This window comes from Myotis nattereri, assembly GCF_964212035.1.
Source record: "Myotis nattereri genome assembly, chromosome: 16".
Taxonomy (NCBI): Eukaryota; Metazoa; Chordata; class Mammalia; order Chiroptera; family Vespertilionidae; genus Myotis; species Myotis nattereri.
In genome coordinates this window covers 24,269,360-24,289,317 of record NC_138091.1, presented here as the reverse complement: position 1 = coordinate 24,289,317, position 19,958 = coordinate 24,269,360, and the positions used below count along the sequence as shown (strand labels likewise).

Genomic DNA, 19,958 nt, shown 5'->3' with positions numbered 1-19,958 from the left:
TGCTGCTGCGCTGGGGACCTGTGAGGAGGGCAGTGCCTGCACAGGTGCGGTGGGCACTCCTGGCCGGGTACCTGAGCCACAGCTGCCTTGTGCTTCTTCATCAGCTCATTCATGTCTTCCTGATCCTCCTCCAGCCGGTTCTGGATCTCGTTCTTCTCGCGCTGAAGGCGGCTCAGCTGCTCCTCCAGCTGGACAGAAACAAAGGCAGATCAGAGGGCCTCGGTCTGAGTGTCACCTTCCCCACGTCACCTTCAATGGGAGGGGCGTGGTGGTGACCGAGGCCAGGTCCCCCTGCTAGAGGGGGTTCCAGGACCAGGACCATCAGGGAGCTGCCTGTCTGGCTCTGGGCCGGGGAGATGAGGGAAAGGGCTGTCTTTGCAGCTCAGGCCTACCCTGAGCTAAATGACAGCTGCTTCCTGGCAGCTCTTTGGAGGCTAATTAAAAAGGCAGAAAAGATCTGCCCAGAACAAGTGACCCAGCACCCAGGCACTAGCAGCCCTAACCTTCGTGCCCTCGGCCCCCTTCAGGTCCCAGGAAGGACCCCTCAAATCCTCGAAGCTCTTGTTTCCCCAGGGACTGCCTGCTCCCTGGCCTTCCAGCCCCCAGAGCCAGGCCACTCGTGGGGGGAGGGGAAGAGACAGCCAACAGCAGCTTCAGGAAATGAATGAATCTATTAGCCTGTAATTCCAAACCAAAATGACTGCGTTGGCTCCTTCTCTGCCCCATCCATCTTGTTACCGGGCTGTGGGGAGTTGGGGAAGCCTCTGCCAAGAAATTTATTAACTCGGATTTAAATAAAATGGTAATTTTATAACAGCCTTTTTTAACACAATTAAGGAATTTGAATTACTCACCTGAAAACTGCTGAAAAGCACAAATGTCACGGGGATAAATCAAGCCTGGAAGATTGGCATCGGTAGCCGGGTGGCTAGCTATGGGGTCGTGGAGCCCAGCCCAGCCCAGCCTCCTCCCCTGCCCCGTTCCCTGCCGGAGATAGTACCATAGCACCGGTGGCTACATCCCAGTAATGAATTCTCGCCCAGCTTTGCATGGGCCGTGGGAGAGGTGGGGAATTAAAAAGGGAGGCATTAAATAAGAGTGCTAATTAGCTGCCGCTTGGGCTTGTCAGTGGGCTGGCCAGGGGTAAGGGAGGGAAACGAGCCATCCCATCCCCTTATCGGTGCTTCTGCTAATCTCTAGGCACCTGCTTACATCCCTCAGCCACATTAGCGGCTTTTATTAATGGTGTTGGGGCCTGCAGCCAAGCTCTCACAGGCAGGTGGCTACGCAGGGCAAGGGGCCCTGGCTGGCTCCCTTTCACCTCGCCCCCTGTCGGTCCTCGGCTATTAGTGGGGGCGACGGGGGAGGAAGGCCTGCTCTCCCTGCAGAACGTCCTGGCGTGAAGGGACCTGGCTGGGGAAGGGTCCCTGTTTGGAGTGAAGGCAGCCGCTGTCACGGCTCTATTCTCCCTCAGCCCGGGCCTGCACGCCCCGGTTCCTCACCGCTGTCTTGGCTTTGGCGATGTCATCAATCTGCAGGTGCAGGTCTTCGATCTCCACCTCCATGGCTTTGCGTGCTTTCACGGCGGCGGCACAGGTGAACTCGGACTCCTCCAGCTGGACACAGAGCCACCCCCGCCCCAGAGAGAGACGTCAGCCATTCCCTGGGGACAGGCGGGCTGTGCAGGGTGCTCACAGGGCAGAGGGGCCCCAGGCGCTCTCCTTTCCTCCTCCATGTACTCAGACCCTGGGACCTCAGGGTGCTGTGGTGCATGCACAGGCATCTTCTCCCGTGACAGGGGTGGGTACCGGGCCCATCCCCAGCAGCCGGGGCTTGGCAGTCACGCTGGGCATCATGCAGAGACCCCAGGGAGTATGGCTGTTCCAAGTGGCTTCTCCCGCTTCCCTGCTACCTTCCTTCCCAAGGACTCAAGACCCACTGAGAGGGACGCGAGGGAGAGAAGGGACACTGGGAGAGTAAGCCCAGGTGCCCTGAGAGCGGACCCCGCCCTCTCTGCAGATACCTGGTTCTTCAGCTGGGCGACCTCCCGCTTGCTGGGCGCGTTGTTCTTCAGGTGGTCCAGCATGATCTGGGCGTCAGCCAGCAGGGCCTTGGTGCGCTTCAGGTCTTTCCGGAGCCGCTTCTCCGACTTGAAGTCCCGCTGGCTCACCTGGGTCGGTGGTCGGCAAACTCGTTAGTCAACAGAGCCAAATATCAACAGGACAACGACTGAAATTTCTTTTGAGAGCCAAATTTTTTAAACGTAAACTACATAGGTAGGTACATTGTTATTAACTTAATTAGGGTACTCCTAAGGCTTAGGAAGAGCCACACTCAAGGGGCCAAAGAGCCGCATGTGGCTCGAGAGCCGCAGCTTGCCGACCACGGATGGGTGGACACCAGAAGTGGAGGCTCTGGGCTCTACCACAGGGCCCCCTCCTGTCTTCCCCCAGCTCACGCCTCACCCTGGCTCTCATTCTGAGGCCCCCTAATGAGCAACGACAGTGCAAGTGCCAGGATCACGCCGGCCAGTGAGGAAAGCCTGGATGTGCGATGTATGATTATCACCCCCGTTCTACACGTGATGGCGGTGGGCTCCACAGATCCCAGCACCACCCTCCATGTTCCCAGATCTCTCACCTCTGCCCACTGCACTCTGACCCCTGCCCAGAGTCCCACCCCTAAGTCTGGATGGGGCAGGCAGCCGGCCGGGCCCCAGCCAGCGGTCTGCACTCACCTGGTCACTGAGCGTGGTGAGCTTGCTCTCCAGTTCCCGCTTCTCTCGCAGCACCTTCTGCTTGTCCTCATATTCCTCCTCAAGCTGCACTTCCATTTGTTTTAACTGGAGAACCGTGGGGACAGAGCCCTATCAGTGCCCAGTGTCTGGGGCCAGGTGGTCCCCTTTCCTCCTAAATCCCCCACCCCCACCCCCCGGGAAAACAGTGGGCAGGGCTGAGCATGAATGACTCCAGAGGGGTCAGACCCTGCACTTGAGGTCCCTGAGGTTTCACAGCAGCCTAGGAGGGCGAGGAGGGATGGCAGGACATGATGGTGGCCCCAAGCCAGAGCGGGAGCCCTCATTCCAGAGCGGGCAGGCCCCACGGAGCCAGGCGAGCTGGCGGCACAGGGTGGCTCAGGGTGGGCTGCTGATTAGCAGAGACAGCAGAGAGCACTAGTCCCTCGGGGCCTGAGTTTCTCTACAGACCCTGAGAGCACACGTCCCAGCTCGTCAGGAGCGGAGATTCCTGGTCCAGAAGGGCCATGAAGGAAAGCGTGGCTAAGGCCGGGACACAGGAAGTCCCTTACTTTGAAGCAGTGCTGGGGGAACCGGTGTTGATACTGACGGGACCGGTAAGTCCCCGCTGCCTTACCTTCTTCTGACATGACTGCCGGGCCTCCTCCACCTCCTCATCCCGACTTTCCATCTCCTTGGAATGGGTCTGTCTCATCCGCTCCATCTCCATCTCGAGTCGTAGCTTGGCCTGGAGGTGGGTGGGAGTAGAGGCTGGGTTCCTTTCCCAGCAGCTCGCTGACCTCTGCCCATGGCACTCTGACCCCTGCCCACTGCACTCTGATGGGCAGCTCTCTCAGACCCAGGAGCAGGGAGGGCCTCTGCCGGCAGTTCGCTTCGCTCCCACCTTGCTCCTGTGGCTTCACTCCCTTTCTAGGTGACTAGCCCAGGCCCAGAGAAGGCTGCTGGGGTGGGACAACCCTGAAGCTTTTCCTCTTGGCCTCCAGGCCTAGCTGACACGGTGGCTCAGTGGCAGCCGGGGTGGGCTGCTGTGCATCCTGCCCTTCCCGCTAGAGCTCAACCAAGGCTGGTTCGTGTGGAAAGCACTGCGGAAGCTTAGTTATCCGCACACTGTGGTTGGCACAGGTCAGGTGCTCACTCAGCATCTGGTGACTAAGGGAATGAGGGGCTGAATTGGAGATCTTGCCCTCCTCTGCCCATGCCTCGGGTTAGCTGTGGGGACTGCGGTGCCTCCCTTAGCCAAGCCTTCCAGCACCTGTTCCAGCATCTGGATGGTCCCCGCCTGCTCATCCAGTTCCTCTTCCTGGTCCTTGACCTTGGCCTCCAGGTCCCGGAGCTGTTTCTTGACCTTGGCCAGAGAGGCTTCATCCTTGGACTCTTGGGAGGAAATGTCCTGGAGCTCAGCCTCCAGGGAGACGACCTTCTGGGTGAACCCTGCAATGTCCATGTCTTTCTCCTGGAGCAAAAGAGAAGCTGAGGCCGGTCCTGGGCCGACCTGGGCCTGCGACGGGGACGGGGTGTGGGTGGTGGGCAGCCCAACGCACCTCCAGCTGCTGTTTCAGGGTGAAAGCCTCGGCGAGGAGCATGTCCTTCTCCCGCTGCAGCTTCTCCCGCTGCAGCTTCTCCCGCTGCGCCTCCTCGTGCGCCTGCGAGAGCTCACTGTCAAACCTGTAGGGAGCACGGCCATCGCGGCCCCGTCAGACGAGGGAAGAGTCTGGGTCTCCAGCACCCAGAGGCCTCCGGGAAACGACGCCGCAGGTACAGATGGGATACAAGCGGAGGGGGTACTCATACAGCCTGCACTGCGGCCGGGGCGAGGTGACATTTCGGGGGTCAAGCCATCCAGGCCCTGCTCAGGAGCCTGGTCTGGGATTGGTGGGGCAGGGAGGCATTTCATCAAGCTGGTCCCAGGAGCCCCTTCACCAGGGGGGCCTACGAGGACCCACGGACTGTGCCCGGGCAGAGAACATCCTCTCCTCTGGCGTAAGTCGCAACCTTTTTCATTTCAACAGATCAAGAATGAGGGCCCCGGGTGAGGGCAGCGAGGGTTATCAAAATCGGTAGAAATGGACATCCCGCCGCCTCGTCTAACTCACTTCCTGCAATTCAGTTTGGCTCCTGCCCCCACTTGTCCGCACTAGCCTTTGGCCAGGCCCACTGCCCCAGCGGTGCGCATGCCGCCCCCAGGACCCCCACACTGGGCTGGAAGCCAGCAGCCCCACTGTGCCCAGCTGGCCCCAGGCTCCCATGGGCAAGTGCGCATCCATCCAGGGTTGGGGGCCTCTTCACACCTCCACTTCCCAGCCTTCCATTTCCTGCCCAGTGACTTTAAATAAGGAGCAAATGACTGAAATTCCTCTTAGCACCTTCCCTGAATAGCTAATCAGGCTCCTGTCGAAAACTGAACAGCTCCTCCTACCCCAGCACTGTACCAAAAAAAAAAATAAATAAGTAAGAAAACTCCAGGCAGCTGAAACCTAATAAGTTGCCCAGTGGGGAGTGCAGCAAGGCCTCACTGGCACTGCCACCGGGGTGCTCAGAAGGGGGTTCCCGCTAAGGGTGCCCGCCGCCAGGGAAAAGGGAGGGTGGGTGTAAAGGTAAGAACTAGGGAAGCAGAGAGTCAGGGTGCTGCGAGGAAGAAATTTCGGACCTTGTTTCCTCTCAATCTCCACAAAGCAGCAGCCCAGCCAGGAGGCCGAGGGGAACCTGGGGTCACTGGAAGGTCGGGGCTCTGCAGTTCTCACCTCCGGGGTGTGGGTGTGGGGCTGCCCCTTCCCTAGTGCCTCTGCTGAGAACCTCTCCCTGCAAAGGAAAGCGGGGCGCTGCTCCCACTCCCTGGGGCGCCCTGCTGTTCCCAGGGTGTGTGGTTCCTCGGCGTTGCTAATAAAGGCGTCCCATTCCCATCCCCAGCCCGGGAAATTAATTTAGATTGGATTTTCTCCTGTGAGGGCTGCCCCCCTCCCTCGTGTCATTACCATAATGAGATGGAAGTGGCACGGTGGTTTAATGGCATTACTCAGGAGAGTGTGATTGTGTAGCTGAGGCAAGGGGAGCTGGGGGGCGGGGTGGGCACGAGGGCAGGGCCCTGGTGGAACGATCCCTGCAGGGGGCCTGGCTGGTGCCTGTCCTTACAGGCCCAGGCAGGGTGACGAGGACTCCGGGGGAGCATCTCCGAGAGCAGAGGCCTGAGCAGGCCTTCCGTGGGATGTGGTCTGAGTACTTCTCAGAGGTCAGGAGTAAGACCCATTCACATTCTAGACGAGTGAGCATGCAGGCGAGGCCCCTGGCCAAATTCAGGCCCTTTCCTCTTTCCTCCCTGGAGGGAGAGGCAAGGAGTCCTGTCTGGGGCCGCTCTAGAAGGTCCTCTGAGCCCAGGGCAGGGGACCCACCCACCTCCTCTGCTTCTTCTCCAGCTCGTGGTTGCGGACCTGCTGGCCCTCCAGGTGCAGTTTGGTGTCCTGCAGCTCAGCCGTCAGCCGTTGGCACTTCTTCTTGAGCTGCTGCAGGGTCCGCTGGCTCTCATCACTATCTGCCTGCAGGTCCCCGAGCTAGCGGCCCAGATGGGTGCAGGGTAATCAGCCATTGAGAGGCCCGGCAGTGTTGGAGAAGGTGAGGGGGAGGAGATGGATAAGTGAAGGGGAAACCAGAGACGAGGGATGACGTCAGGGACGTTCAGGAAACTAAGACACTCGAACAACAGTTTGCCCTTGGTGGTCCCCTGCACTGAGAGGTGGCCACTCCACTCCTCTCCTATTGCTCCCAGGGCCGGCCTGCCTCTGGCCCTTCACTGGGCCCACATGTGGGGCCGCGCCCTCCCTGCCCTCCCAGGCCAGGCCTCCACGCTTCGGGCACTCACCCGCCTCTCCAGCTGCCTCTTGCTCTGCTGCTCCGCCTCCAGCTTGTCCTCAAACTCCTGCTGGAGCCGCTTCTTGGTGAAGTCCACCTCCCGCACGGCGCGCTCATACTTCAGGCGCCACTCGCCACCTGTGGGGTGGGGGGGCAGACAGGGAGGCCTGAGCTTCTGAGAGTCCCCAGGAAAGGGCAGAGGGGAAGAAGGATGGGGCAGGGAGGGGCAGCAGGTGGAGTCAGCCACAGGGACTCAGAGAGATGTCTCTGGAATGATGGCTTCGTCCCCAGGTGGGAGGAGCCAATAGCGGGGACTGCCAGACCTTGGCCCTCAAACATGGTCATTACCACGGTTACTGTGGCCCTCCATGATAATCCCCTGCATTTATTGGCACCTCTACTGTCCATTTATGTCACTATAGCAGCGGTTCTCAACCTGTGGGTCACGACCTCTTTGGGGGTCGAACGACCCTTTCACAGGGGTCGCCTAAGACCATCGGAAAACACATATATAATTACATATTGTTTTTGTGATTCATCACTATGCTTTAATTATGTCCAATTTGTAACAATGAAAAAACATCCTGCATATCAGATATTTACATTACGATTCATAACAGTAGCAACATTACAGTTATGAAGTAGCAACGAAAATAATTTTATGGTTGGGGGTCACCACAACATGAGGAACTGCATTAAAGGGTCATGGCATTAGGAAGGTTGAGAACCACTGCACTATAGCCTTATCACAGAACTCTACGAAGGGACCCGCCTGGACAAGGAGTGTGGTTACCCAGGGGTGGGCATCAGAGCTGCCGCTCAGGCCACTACCGAGCTGCTCCGGCCTGAGACCCACCTGCATCATCATCGTCCACTTCCCCGTTGATCTCGGCTGCCCGGATGAGACGGGCCTCCATCACCTCCATTTCCATCACCTCCATTTGCTTCTTCAGTGCGTCATACTGGGTCTGCAGGAGAGGGGGTGAGGAGGTGTGCCATTCCACCCCTAACTCAGTACCCCCCACATCCCTGAACCACACAGACCACGGTCACATGCTTACCCAGGGCAGACAGAGGTGCTGGGCTAGTGGCAAAGATGCCACCTGTCCTTGGGGGGAGCCGATGGGCACTAGAGTGTGGCAGCCGCTAGCATGGCTGTCTTCACCCCGGCCCTGCCCTCACCTGCAGCTCCTTCATCTCTTTCTCGGCTCGGAGCCTCTCTGCAGTCTCCGCGTCCAGCAGCTGGGAGGCGGACTCTCCCGTGTTACGTTCATCTGTCAGCTCCGATGTCAGCTCTGAGATCTGGGCGGGGGGGCCGAGGGAGATGCCACCAGTTACCAGTTGAACTGCCTGCCTCCTTCAGCCAGAACACTGGGGAGGTGGGGGAGGGAGGGAGGCCTCGGAGGCCCAGCCTCCCTGTGGAGGGGAGCCAGTTTGCCTGGTGCGAGGAGCCACTCACCCGGGTCTCCAGCCGGTCACTGTTGAGCCGCAGCTCATTCCGCTCCTTCTCCACTTTCTCAAGCTTGGTCCGCAGCTGCTGGATCTCCTCCTAGGGCAGCGATGGCGAACCTTCTGAGCTCGGCGTGTCAGCGTTTTGAAAAACCCTAACTTAACTCTGGTGCCGTGTCACATATAGAAATTTTTTGATACTTGCAACCAGAGTAAAACAAAGACTTATCTTTTTGATATTTATTTTATATATTTAAATGCCATTTAACAAAGAAAAATCAACCAAAAAAATGAGTTCAGAGGTGACACGCGTGTCATAGGTTCGCCATCACTGTCCTGGGGGCAGCGAGGAGAGCAAAGTGAGCCAGAGGTGCTGCGAGAGGTGAGGCCCCGGGACCTGCACCCTTGGGGTGAACAAAGCTGGGAAAGCTTGGGGCCAGGACACGCGGAAACAGGAAGCCACTGCCTTCCGGGGGTGCCCAAGATTTCATCCTATGAGGCTCGCCAGGGGCTCAGCCAGCACCCCAGAGGGAGGCCGTCTGTTTGATGGGCCTACTTTAAGGACACCAGCTCTCTGGACTAAACAAAGAAGCACTTGGGAGCCCAAGAAAAGCTGGTAAGGCTCTTGCCCACGTGGACGAACTGGTCTTTTTCCTCCCGGTCACCTGGGCCTCCCGGGGCTGTTACGCACGTCTTTGTTCCGGATCTGCTCCTCGGACAGCTGCACCTCAATGAGGGGCCGCACGGTGGTAAAGAGCTTCCACCAGGGCCAGTCCTTCACCCCTTTGTTCTTCTTGATGTTCTTCTGCACACAGCGAATGGCCAGGTCCTGGATCTAAGTTGGGGTGGGGGTGGTGCACAGTGGGGCTCTCAGTACCAGGCCCAGCCTGGATCCTCCCCGCTGGGCTGCTCCTCTGGCCACCTATCCTGGAGTCCCAACTCCCTCTGCTGCCCTTTGCCCCCAGCCTCCCTGCCTCCCTCAGAGGGTGGGTGACAGAGACTGGCCCTGGGAGCACGGCCCTGGGCACCGGCCACTCCACCATCATTAGGAATATAATTCCATCTGCTTTATTTGCGGCCTGATTATTTCCAGCACCCTGGCCTGCAAACGCTATAAAACCTAATCTTGCTGAAACACAGAGGCGGCGGTGCTGGCTGTTTTATGGACTTGCTAATAAGAAAAGGAGTCGCTGACACAGCTCCTTAATCTTCATGGAGCAGCCTCTGATCCTCAGCCCACCTCTGTCTGGGCCCTGGGCCCTGGGCCCCCACCCCACCCTAACTCTTGGACCAGGCCACATGGTCTCATCACTGAGCTGACCAGCACTCTCGCTGGCACCAAGGGACTGTCCATTCCCCAGCCTGGCCCAGGGCATGGTGGCCCCTGGAGGCCCCTACATCTTCTCCCCCAGATGGCAATAGGTCACAGCCCCAAGACCAGCCTCCTGCCCCTCCATGTTCCCCCCTCGAGTCCCCCACCCCACCCCACCCCACCCCGGGAACTCAGCTCTGCCTGCGAGGCTGGGGCGTGGCACCTTTTTCTTCTTGAAGTGCTGCCGGGCCAGGTAGCCCCTGCAGGCCGCCTGGAACAGGGTCAGGTTCCTGCTGGTCTGTTCGTCCCGCTGCTCCTCTAGCCGTGCCAACGTGCCCGCCCGGAAGAACACCTGTGGAGAAGCGGGCCGGTGAAGGCAGGAGCCTGGGCGAGGAAACCGGAAGCAGGCGCAGGAAACCAGCAGGCCTACCCGCGAGACCCTGGGCCTGGGAAGAGCCTGAGAATCCAAGTGTCCAAGACGGGAGAGAAGGAGCAACAAGAGGCCCCAGGAAGCGGAAAGACGAGGGCCAGGCTGGGGGCTGGGAGGTTTTGGAAGGGGCGGAGTAGGTGGGAAATCCAACTTCAAAGAGAGATGAAAGGAGATGGAGTCAAAGGAAGGTGTCGGGTTGAGAAGGAAAATGGGGAGAGGACACCCCTCGGCCACATGCTCCCGCTGCCTTTGGCATCCAGCTGCCTGAGGCCAGGTGAAGTGGACGGTGGTGTCCGTGGGTAAGAAGAAGAAAAAGGACCAGAAAGCAGTGTGCAGAGAAAGGGGGTGGGGAAGGGTAGGGAGCCCCTTCTCTGTACCCTCCCAGCTCAGTTTCTTTCATGTGCCAGCACCCCACCCCCACCCACACACCCAGGTTTCATCTCATGAAGAAGCCAGTGTGGTGGGCGGAGGTTGGCCCAGTCAAGGGACCTGTCATACAGGTTTGGGGGCTGGAGGGCAGATGTGAGAGGAACCAGCTGGGTGCCCCCACACCCAGCCTTTCCTTTCACTCTCTGGTGCCCTGAGCTGGAGCTGGGTAAATGTTTCTCTACTAAGAGAGGAAGAAGAGGGGGAGATGGTCAGGTGAGAAAAGGCTCTAGTCTCCTTGGAGAGGGCAGAGGGACAGGTATATGCCCACCTCCACCACGCCCAGGACACACACAATCCCCTTCTGTGGGGCAAAGAGAAGACGTGAACTCCACGGGAAAGACTCAAAACCACTAGGTACAAGCTCCAGGCCTCCCTCAGGGGACCAGTGGGGAGAGGGCCTCCGCTTTCTGCTGAGAAAGCTTTGCCTCTGGCGACGCCGAGGAAACCTAGTCCCCTGAGGCTGGCCTGGGAGAAAGGCAGCTCCATCTTCTATAACACTTTCCCCAGCCCCACATGTGGGGCCAAGCGCCTGGCCTCTCCCATGGGTCCCGGGTCCCACCTGAGCCTTGATTTCCCACAGCGTGTGAGCCTGCGACCCTGCCAGGGGTGAGGGAATATCCCAGCCCCCTGTGCCAGTGGCCGGCATGCACAGTTGTCTGACTGGGACAGAAGCAGTGAGGGGCCAGGTGGGGGACAGATAATGGCCCAGAAACACCTGAGAAGAAAAGGGATGGTCTAGCAGTGGTTCTCAACCTTCCTAATGCCGCGACCCTTTCATACAGCTCCTCATGTTGTGGTGACCCCCAATTTCATTGTTACAAATTGAACATAATTAAAGCATAGTGATCAATCACAAAAACAACATGTAATTATATATGTGTTTTTCTGATGGTCTTAGGCGACCCCTTTGAAAGGGTCATTTGACCCCCAAAGGGGTCTCGACCCACAGGTTGAGAACCGCTGGTCTAGAGGCTAGGGCAGGGAACCTCAAACCTGTCTTGAACAGCTGTGTATTGGTGAGGTAAGGAGTCCTTTTGAGTATTAGGTGAAATCTCAGGGCCATCTCCTCCCCAACATAGCCATCCACACAAATTTCACAAACAATAACCAGGGGTCCTCAGATCCCCCAACTCCCTGCCTAAACCCTCAAGGTCCTGTGGGCTCAGACGGAGACCCCTCCCCTCCTCCTTTGAAATGATATGACAAACAGGGAGTCCTGCTCACCACCCAGTGTTAACCACAGGAGTCCTAAACTCTCCCAAACCAGATGTGAGCGAACATCTGCCGTGGCCCCTAATTCTGCCCCCTGGGGCGGGACTGCCTCACCCAGGCAGAGGGACTGGGATGGCAGCCGGGAGGAGGACCAGCCTGGGCAGGCCCTGTCCTGCCCACAACTTGCCTTGGAGGAGATGCCACCCCCATGCCAGCCAATAGCAGCTCAGCCTGCCCGAGGGGCAGGAGCCCACCCAGGGAAGGACCAAGAGGCTGAAGTGAAATCGTTGACTGCAGGCTTCCCAGGGAAGAAGCTGAGCTGGCAGCCCCCAGCTTAGAGACAGTTGGGGAAGGGGAGCGGGAGGAGGTGAGCCAGACAGCTGAAATCAGAACCAGAAAAATGACACGGAAAGAGGGCGGGATGCAGAAGACACAGAGGTCGAGGAAAGAAATAGAATAATAGAGCCAGAAACTGAGGAACCGAGGCCAGCAGGGACCGCAGGGCCAAAGGGAGCGCCAAGGGCAGTAGAGACACAGATGCAGCGAGGGGCCTGGAAAGGGATTCCCAGGGAGGGAGGGGGCAGGAGGTGCCAAGAATGAGGCTCCGAGTGCAGAACAGAGAGAACAGGGTGGACAGACCATACTTAAGGTTTTTGTCGAGCCTCCCCTTCCACCTCACTCTCCCCCTGAGGCCCTGGGACGGGAGCTCCTCCCTGTCTGCTGACAGACGCACAGGTCCAGAACCCTCTGTCTGGCTCCCAACTCCTCTCCCTCCCACTACAGCCCTGGAGCACATACGTGGACGCTGCCGGTCAAGCCTCCCAGTCACGGGAAAGAGTGGCGTGCAGGGCTCCCTGGCGCACGGGAGGAATGCTCAGCTGACCCTCTCGTGTGGTGAAGCGCAGACTGGCACCCGGGGCGGGCGTGCCTGCCTTTCATGTGCTACGTTCCATTCAGATGAGGAATTCGGCCCGTGGGCAGGGGGTGGCAGCACAGCATTACCATGTCCTGCTTGCCCTCCTGGGACCCTGGCAGCCCCAAACGAGCTGCCAGAGGGGGCTCTGCCCCCCGGAGAACTCTGCCTACTGCCTTCCCGATTCTTCTAGCCCTCCTCCCTCTGGCTTGCCCACTCCCCACACCAGGACCCAGGGCAAGTTCAGGGCCACTCTCCAACCCACTCCCTCCTGACATCACAAGGTGTTCACGGCAGTGAACAAGCCAGTTATTCAGAGGGAGGAAAATCAAGTTTGCGGCAGCTGGGATATCTGAATTCCTGGCCCCTCGCCCTAACGAGGGCAGCTTGAGAGGAAGGACGGCCCCAGGGTGGCTGGGGCCGTGGATAAGGGGGCTCGGGGGGCAAGACTCAGAAGGGGCACCAAGAGATTCCTGGAGTAAGACTTAGCAGGGAGGGCAGTGGGGGGAGGGCCAGCCATGTGGACAAGGGTGACCAGAGAGTGAGGCCCGACTGCCTTCCTGTGGGGACAACTCACCTGGCTCAGGCCCATGCAGCAGCTGCTCTTCTCCAGGTCCAAGGACTCCAGCAGCTCCTCCACCGCCTGCAGAGAGAGAGGTCTCTGTCAGGAGCCGACCCAGGGACTCCCCATCCACAGAGGGCCCCGCCCAGTCACTTAGTCCTTCCCTGTCCTCCACTCAGTCCCTCATTTGTGCACCAAGCACTTTCGGTGGCTCCCACAGGGTCAGGCATTTGCTAGATTCTGGGGCTATAAGGATACAAGCTATCTTTTGGGTGTTGTGAGACAAGTGAATTAGTGAAGTACATAGAGGAGGAGGCATCTAAGTCAGCCAAGGTGATCCTGGAGGGCTTCCTGGAGGAGGTATGGATTGTACTAAGTCTTTAGATACAAGAATTAGCCAGGCAAAGTAGGTGAGAGAGCATTTCAGGCAGAGAGACTAGCATGAGCAAAGGCCCGGGAACAGAAGACAACAGAATGTGCTGAGAAAAGTAGTCAGCATACTTTGGAGTGAAGTGGGAACAGTTAGGGTACAATTAGGGAGGTGAGCAGTAGCCAAAATACTTGGAATTTGTGTGATTTGAGAGGTCCTGGAGGGTTCTCTCAGGAAGGACAAGATCTGATTTGCATTCTAAGGAGATATCACTGGTAGAAGGGCAGAGGGTGAATGGAAACCCCCTTAGGCAGTTACTGTAATAATCTACAGGAGAGAAGGTTACATAGGGCCTGACCTAAAGGGCGACGGGGGTAGGGGTGGGGGTGGGGGAGGGGGGGGAGGCGGGGTAGATGCAGGAGATGTTAAGGAGATAGAGCCTTGCCAGGTATGAGGAAGGGTAGAGAGGAAGGAATCTAGGGACACACTGAAGTTTCTGACTTATGTAAAGAAATAGACAATGGTGTCGTTTTCTAAGGTAGAGAATACAAGAGAAAGAGTGGGTTTTGGAGGCGATATAATCAGTTTGGTTTGAAATGCTGAGTTCGAGGTGCTATGGCACACCAGTAGAGAAGTCCAGAAATGAGCTGGATAAAAATGCACGTCTGGAGTTCAGGAGAGAAGCCTGGGCTAGAACTATTGACTTGGGAGTCATCAATATATATGTGGTAATTGAAGTGATGGGTGTGAATTAGGTTGCCCTGGAAGAGGATGCAGAATAGAAAACACATATGGCCAAGGAGAGAGTCTCAAAGGAGAGAGAGACCTTTATTTCAGGGGCAAGTGGGAGCAGGGGAGCTCAGAAGTTCTGAGAAGGAAAGAATAGAGAGACGAGGGAGAGCCAGGAGTGGCAGCCAACAGGCTGAGCAGAGATTTTCAAAAAGAGCAGAGCTGTCCACAGAGTCACATGTTGCGGAGAAGCACAGAGAGGTGCCCGTTAGCTCTGCACACGAAGTGCAGGAGGAGACAAGGGGACCAAGCCCAGGTGTCAGGGATGGGAACCAGGCAGCTGTGGGTGGAGGGGTGAATGGCGGTGGGGTGGGAGGGCGCGGGAGGAGAGGAAGTGTTGAAGGCACAGGGCAGGCAGGAGACAGGCAACGGTCCGGCATGAGAGAGAGTTAACAGGAGGCTCCTTTCTGACAGCAACGTCTGTGGGATGTCTCTCCACTGAGAGAAGAGCCAGCAGGAGAGAGGCCGAAGGAACAGGAGAGGAGTGTTACCACCAAGGGAGCAGGTCGCCAGGGAGACCACCGGGAATGGGGTCCGAAGCACAGGAAGACGGGATTGGACGAGGGAAGGGTGCTTCTCCCACCCAGACAGGAGGAGGGAGGCCCCTGAAGAGCAGAGTACAGAAGACAGAGGAGGAAGCCTCGATTCTATGAGCATTGACAGGCCAGGTCAGCTGCCGGCCAGAAGACCTGGGAAGACACGGCTGGGGAGCATTAGAGGAGAAGGTGGAGGATGGAGTGCCAGGGAAGGAGCTTAGAATTGGGCCCAGGTAAGGATGGGGCACACGGAAACTTGCCAGGCCACCCCAAGGGCCCAGTTGGGGCTGGAGACCATGAAGTAGGAACTCAGGTCCACATGGTTGTGTCTTTTTCTCCCACAGCAACGTGGGAGCACTAAACAGAGGCGTGTGGATGCCCAAAGGCTGGTCCTTCAGGGTGGGGGTTAGGGGAGCAGGGCAGGTGCTAGGGGAGGCTCAGAAGAGCTGAGGACGGTGATGAAGGCTGCGACCAGAGGGTTAGACTGTGGCCTCGAGGCTGAGCGGAAAAGGAAGTAAAGAGAGAGGGGATGGACCGAGTAGAGAGAATGCGGAGGGATCCAGGAATGAGAGGTCTCAATGGACAGAGAGGAGTGAGACGCACAGGAGGGAGGCTGAAGTCAGAGAAGGCCAGGCTGGAATTTCAGAGGCGGAGCATTTCCAGGGCGGGCAAGGTGCTGGGCGTGGCCATGAGTGGGAGGTTGGAATGAAGGTGAAGAGTTAGGGGTTGTGGGGCAGGTCATCTACATTCACACCAAGACTGCTGAGGACCCTGGCAGGTCCTGAATGAGAGAAGGTTCTGGGGTCTCCGCGAGTGTAGGTCTGTGTGTGACTCGGGACAAGGGGAGGGGGGCTTTCTGCCCATTCTGTAGAGTACCCGCCCTTTCAGGGAAGCCATCCTGAGGTCAGACGTCCTCAGAGTCAGGCAGGGTGCCTAAGGGCAGAGCACAGTGAGGGAGGATTGCTCTGCTCAAGAGGGGGTCAAGGCGATAGCCTAGAATGGCAGGGGGACATCCCCTTCCACAGCCAGGAATCACCCACCCGGGGTTGACAAGGGGCCCGGGAGGCCTGAGGCTGACCCTGGCACAGCTTCCTCTGCAGGAACTAGTCCCAGTGGAGGTCAAGGCTGAGGGGCCCATGGGGCTACCAGCGGCACACCAAAGCATGAGCTCTCGTCTGCCCCTGGGGGTTCCTGAAGGATTGTCAGCAGACACCCCACCTCGGGCCTCCAAAGAGGGTGGCTCTTTTCAGATTCCTGCAGTCCATTCCCCAGGCTACCTTCTCTCTACTGACACAGGCTGGCTGCCTCCTGCCCCTCGCCTCATTCTGGATGGCCAGAACCAGGAGCCTGAGCAAGGGCCAGACCAATTCTCTCTAGGGAAGGAAGGGTAGCTGCTCAGAGGGCTCTGAGCTGAGAAAAGGGGGTTTGGCAGGGGGTGCCTTGGGGCCCAGACCTACCCGCCTCTCATCCATGACGATGTAGTTGCGCCCGTGTTTCTTGGTCAGGTGTGGGGCCAGGACATCAAAGCGGCGGCGGAACTCGGAAAATACCATGTGGTCAGGGTAACCTAGAGAGAGCGCAGCCCAGGGCCAGGCCCATCAGCACCTCCCCTGCTCCCACACTCTCCAACAGCCACCACGCCCAGGCACTGGCGGGGAGGGTCACCCGCAGGGGAAGACACAGCCGGCTGGGGGAGGAGGGCCTGCGGTGGAGGCAGGCCCAGGAAAGGAGAGAGCGGAGAGGCAGGAGGCAGGGGCGAGGGACAGGAAGCCGAGAGGACATCTAGGGCTGCCCTACAGTGGCATTACAAGGTTTAAAAGGGGAACGGGTTCTTCTGGAAGGAAGCAGGTTCCCTGTCCGTGAGGGGTGCACATGGGGGTGGCTGACCACCTGGAAGGGATGCTATAAAAGCCAGATGGCCTCTAAGACGCTTTCCAGTCCTCCAATCCATGACTGTCATCACCCAGAGAGAACAATGTCTTGAGGACTTAATAAGAAGAAAAAAAATAAAAATAGGGCATTGGACGGTAGCTGAGGGAAACAGCACATGAGCTTGGGGGTGGAGCCTGGCCCTGGCTCCCGGTATCATGTGACCTTAGAGGGGTCACTAGGCCTCTCTGAGCCCCGGTTTCCCGATCTTTAAGTGGGGGCCCTACCACGTATCTTGCATGGTAGTCATTTAATTAGAAAATATGTAGAAAGCTTGACTCACGTGGTGGCTCCTTTCCTCAGTCTACTGAAGCAGGACGTGGGAAAGGGCTCCCTTCCTAGCCCCACCTTGACCTTGAGTCCCAGGCCAGTGGTCGGCAAACTGCGGCTCGCGAGCCACATGCGGCTCTTTGGCCCCTTGAGTGTGGCTCTTCCACAAAATGCCGACTTCTGCGCATGCGCCACGAAGTTTCAATCGCACTGTACGTGCGCGCCCGCCCGTGGTATTTTGCGGAAGAGCCACACTCAAGGGGCCAAAGAGCCGCATGTGGCTCGCGAGCCGCAGTTTGCCGACCTAGGCTATGTGACCCAAAAAGACTTATAGACGCTCTTTCCCTAAAGAGTGTGGCCTCTCACAGAGATGCCCTTACTGCCTGGGCCTGCGGTCAGGGCAAGGGTGAGATGGCTTCCGGTTTGGAGCAAGGAAAGGATGGTGGCCGGAAGAAGGTTACCCGGACCCACCCAAGGAGGCCAGAGCCCACAGCGGAGGACCAAGAAACCAACTTCTACAGAATCATGGACTTTCAAACAGCTAAAGGTGTTAAACCAGACACAGCTCATCTTCCAGACATGGAAACTGAGGCCTGAGAGGCAGACCGACTGAATACTCAAGATCACAAAGGCTGTGGCTGGAGGCAGAGCTGGACCCGGAGCCCAAACTCCGACAGCCGGTCGGGGGCTCTCTCCACCGTGCCGGCCTCGCTGGCTCTGGGAAAGCCTCCAACTGGGAGATGAGGCTGATGCATGTGCCTGATAATTGAAACAGGAGGCGAGGGCCGCGGAGGGGCCAAGACAAAGTGAGCTATTGATTGTATCTGAACTGCAATTAAATTGATGGGCCGGGATAGCAGGTCCGAGCGCCAGGCATCTTAATTAATCATCAGCGCTATCGATGGTGGCTGGGGGCTGAGTGAAGGGGGGCCCGGCTGCTGCTGGCCTCATCGATCTGCTTGTTTGAGTAAAGCACATTGATTTTTGTTCAGAGCGGTAACAATCTGGTTTTGAAATAATAAACACCAACTCCATATCGAGACGTGGAGACAGATCAATGATTTATTTGGAGCAGAGCAGGGAGCCCGTTTCCTGGCCTGGCTGCTGAGGAAAAGTGGTGGTGCCCATGGGGAGGCCTCCAGGGGACCCGGCTGTGGGTGGGCGGGACCCTGCCCGCTCCTCTCGCTGAGGGAAACGGGCACAAACCTGGCCATTCCTAACTTCTCAGACAAGCAAAACCCTACCTGAGAGGCATGAACTGGGAAGCTGGTCTGCCTGGGTCAAATCCCACTCTGCCACTCACGAGCTGTGTGATGTTGGGCAAGCTCCTTAACCTCTCTGAGCGTCAGTCTCCTCATCTGGGGATGGTCAGAGTACCTACATGTCATGAGGTAGTCCAGCTCTGCCTCCGCACATTAAGTGAGTCAGTGTGTGTGATGACTTTGGAATAGTGCCTGGTACTCTGTAAATGCTCTATGGATGTTAACTATGACTAGCACCTCATTTCTCACTGCGGGGAACCCAGCCACCGGCCTGCTCTTGGAGGTTGGTACCTCCACTGGGCAGATGGTTCCATGAGGGCATCTGCTGCTGTGGGCAGAGGTGACCATCCAAACCAGTGAAGGGGAAAGGACGGAGCTCTGGGTACAAGGCATGTGCGGTAGGGGGTGGGGGGGCAGGGGGATGAAGAAGACAGGGATATGCAAGGGAGAGGCAGAAGAGAGGAGTCGGCAGAGTGGAAAGAAAGAGAAGGGAGCACGCTGCGCTGGAAGATGAGACGAGATCCCACAGAGGAGGCACCGGGGCGGAAAAGAGATCAAGGGCGGGTTGGAGACTGGAGGGGAGCAGCACCCTCTTCGGCCCATGGTCCCCCTTTGAGAGATGGGGAGGGACAGAGGCAGGTCCAGAAAAGGGAGGCTGAGAGCGATGGAGGCCCTACCTTGGCGGTACATGCGCATGGCATCGAGCAGGCGGGAGCCGCGAAGCTGGGCGCGGAGCAGGGGCACGTCCAGCTGCAGGAGCCCAGCCTCGCAGTGGTCCCCTGAAGGCAGGTCCAGCTCGCTGCTGCTGCTGACTCGGCGGGAGGAGGCGGCCCGGGGCTCCCCGGCCCAGCCCTCCGCCACAGGCAGGAAGCAGTGCACGAAGTGCAGCTTCGACTTCTTGATGGTGTCAATGAGGGCGTCCTGCCAAAGGGGAAGGGATGGTCCTCAGGGAACTGGTGCCAGCATCTCCACTCCTTGCAGGCTGGCAGGCGCCCCACCACTGCTGGGGACATGCCAAGCCTGATAACTCTGCCTTCACAGATCTGAGTGACCGCCCTCGCTGGTTTGGCTCAGTGGATAGGGCGCTGGCCTGCAGACTGAAGGGTCTGGGGTTCAATTCCGGTCAAGGGCATGTGCCCGGGTTGTGGGCTCAATCTCCAGTGTGGGGCGTGCAGGAGGCAGCCGATCTATGATTCTCTCTCAATATTGATGTTTCTATCTCTCTCTCTGGCACTCCCTCCCTCTCTGAAATCAATAAAAATATTTAAAACAACAACAACAGCCCTAACCGGTTTGGCTCAGTGGATAGAGCGTCAGCCTGTGGACTCAAGGGACCCAGGTTCGATTCTGGTCAAGGGCATGTACCTTGGTCGCGGGCACATCCCCTGTAGGAGATGTGCAGGAGGCAGCTGATCGATGTTTCTCTCTCATCGATGTTTCTAACTCTCTATCCCTCTCCCTTCCTCACTGTAAAAAATCAATAAAATATATTAAAACAACAACAACAAAAACAGGTCTGAGTTACCGCTCAGGCAACAGCACTGAAAAAGGGGACCCCACCAGCATCGATCAAGTCAAAGTGGGATGCAGAGCGGGCACTGGGTGACTTGAGTGTGCCCAGAACGCCCAGGCTATCTGCCGGGGTGAGCAGGGGCACCGGGGCCGGGGCTGGCAGACTCACCACCTGCAGCTTAATCTGGATGCACAGTGACTTCTTCTTGACCGCCGCCATGCCTGTGGTGAAGGTCTTCCGCATGCTGGTGGCCCGGCGCAGCGCCAGCTGCGAGCCCCCCTCCAGGCCCGCGATGGAGCCCGAGAGCACCGTGGCGCCGCCCGCTCGGCCCAGAAACAGGTTGCTGATGATTTTCCTGCCAGAGGAGGGAGGGCAGGGGAGGAG

The 19,958-nt window shown here is 58.1% G+C and overlaps 1 protein-coding gene across 1 annotated transcript in view; it reads right to left on the bottom strand.

The window, feature by feature from the left end:
- Window positions 1–19,958, bottom strand: part of MYO18A (myosin XVIIIA) — a 96,579-nt gene that overhangs the window by 15,611 nt on the left and 61,010 nt on the right. The window contains exons 18-35 of the mRNA XM_081109558.1: window positions 19,743–19,929; window positions 18,739–18,982; window positions 16,058–16,167; window positions 12,921–12,986; window positions 9,583–9,711; window positions 8,739–8,882; window positions 8,058–8,147; window positions 7,781–7,900; window positions 7,455–7,566; window positions 6,609–6,736; window positions 6,146–6,300; window positions 4,297–4,420; window positions 4,008–4,208; window positions 3,372–3,482; window positions 2,738–2,842; window positions 2,024–2,170; window positions 1,503–1,616; window positions 72–188 (exon numbers count right to left, since the gene is read on the bottom strand). Of these exons, the coding sequence (XP_080965684.1) occupies window positions 72–188; window positions 1,503–1,616; window positions 2,024–2,170; window positions 2,738–2,842; window positions 3,372–3,482; window positions 4,008–4,208; window positions 4,297–4,420; window positions 6,146–6,300; window positions 6,609–6,736; window positions 7,455–7,566; window positions 7,781–7,900; window positions 8,058–8,147; window positions 8,739–8,882; window positions 9,583–9,711; window positions 12,921–12,986; window positions 16,058–16,167; window positions 18,739–18,982; window positions 19,743–19,929 (2,404 nt within the window). The remainder of the gene's footprint in view (window positions 1–71; window positions 189–1,502; window positions 1,617–2,023; window positions 2,171–2,737; window positions 2,843–3,371; window positions 3,483–4,007; window positions 4,209–4,296; window positions 4,421–6,145; window positions 6,301–6,608; window positions 6,737–7,454; window positions 7,567–7,780; window positions 7,901–8,057; window positions 8,148–8,738; window positions 8,883–9,582; window positions 9,712–12,920; window positions 12,987–16,057; window positions 16,168–18,738; window positions 18,983–19,742; window positions 19,930–19,958) is intronic.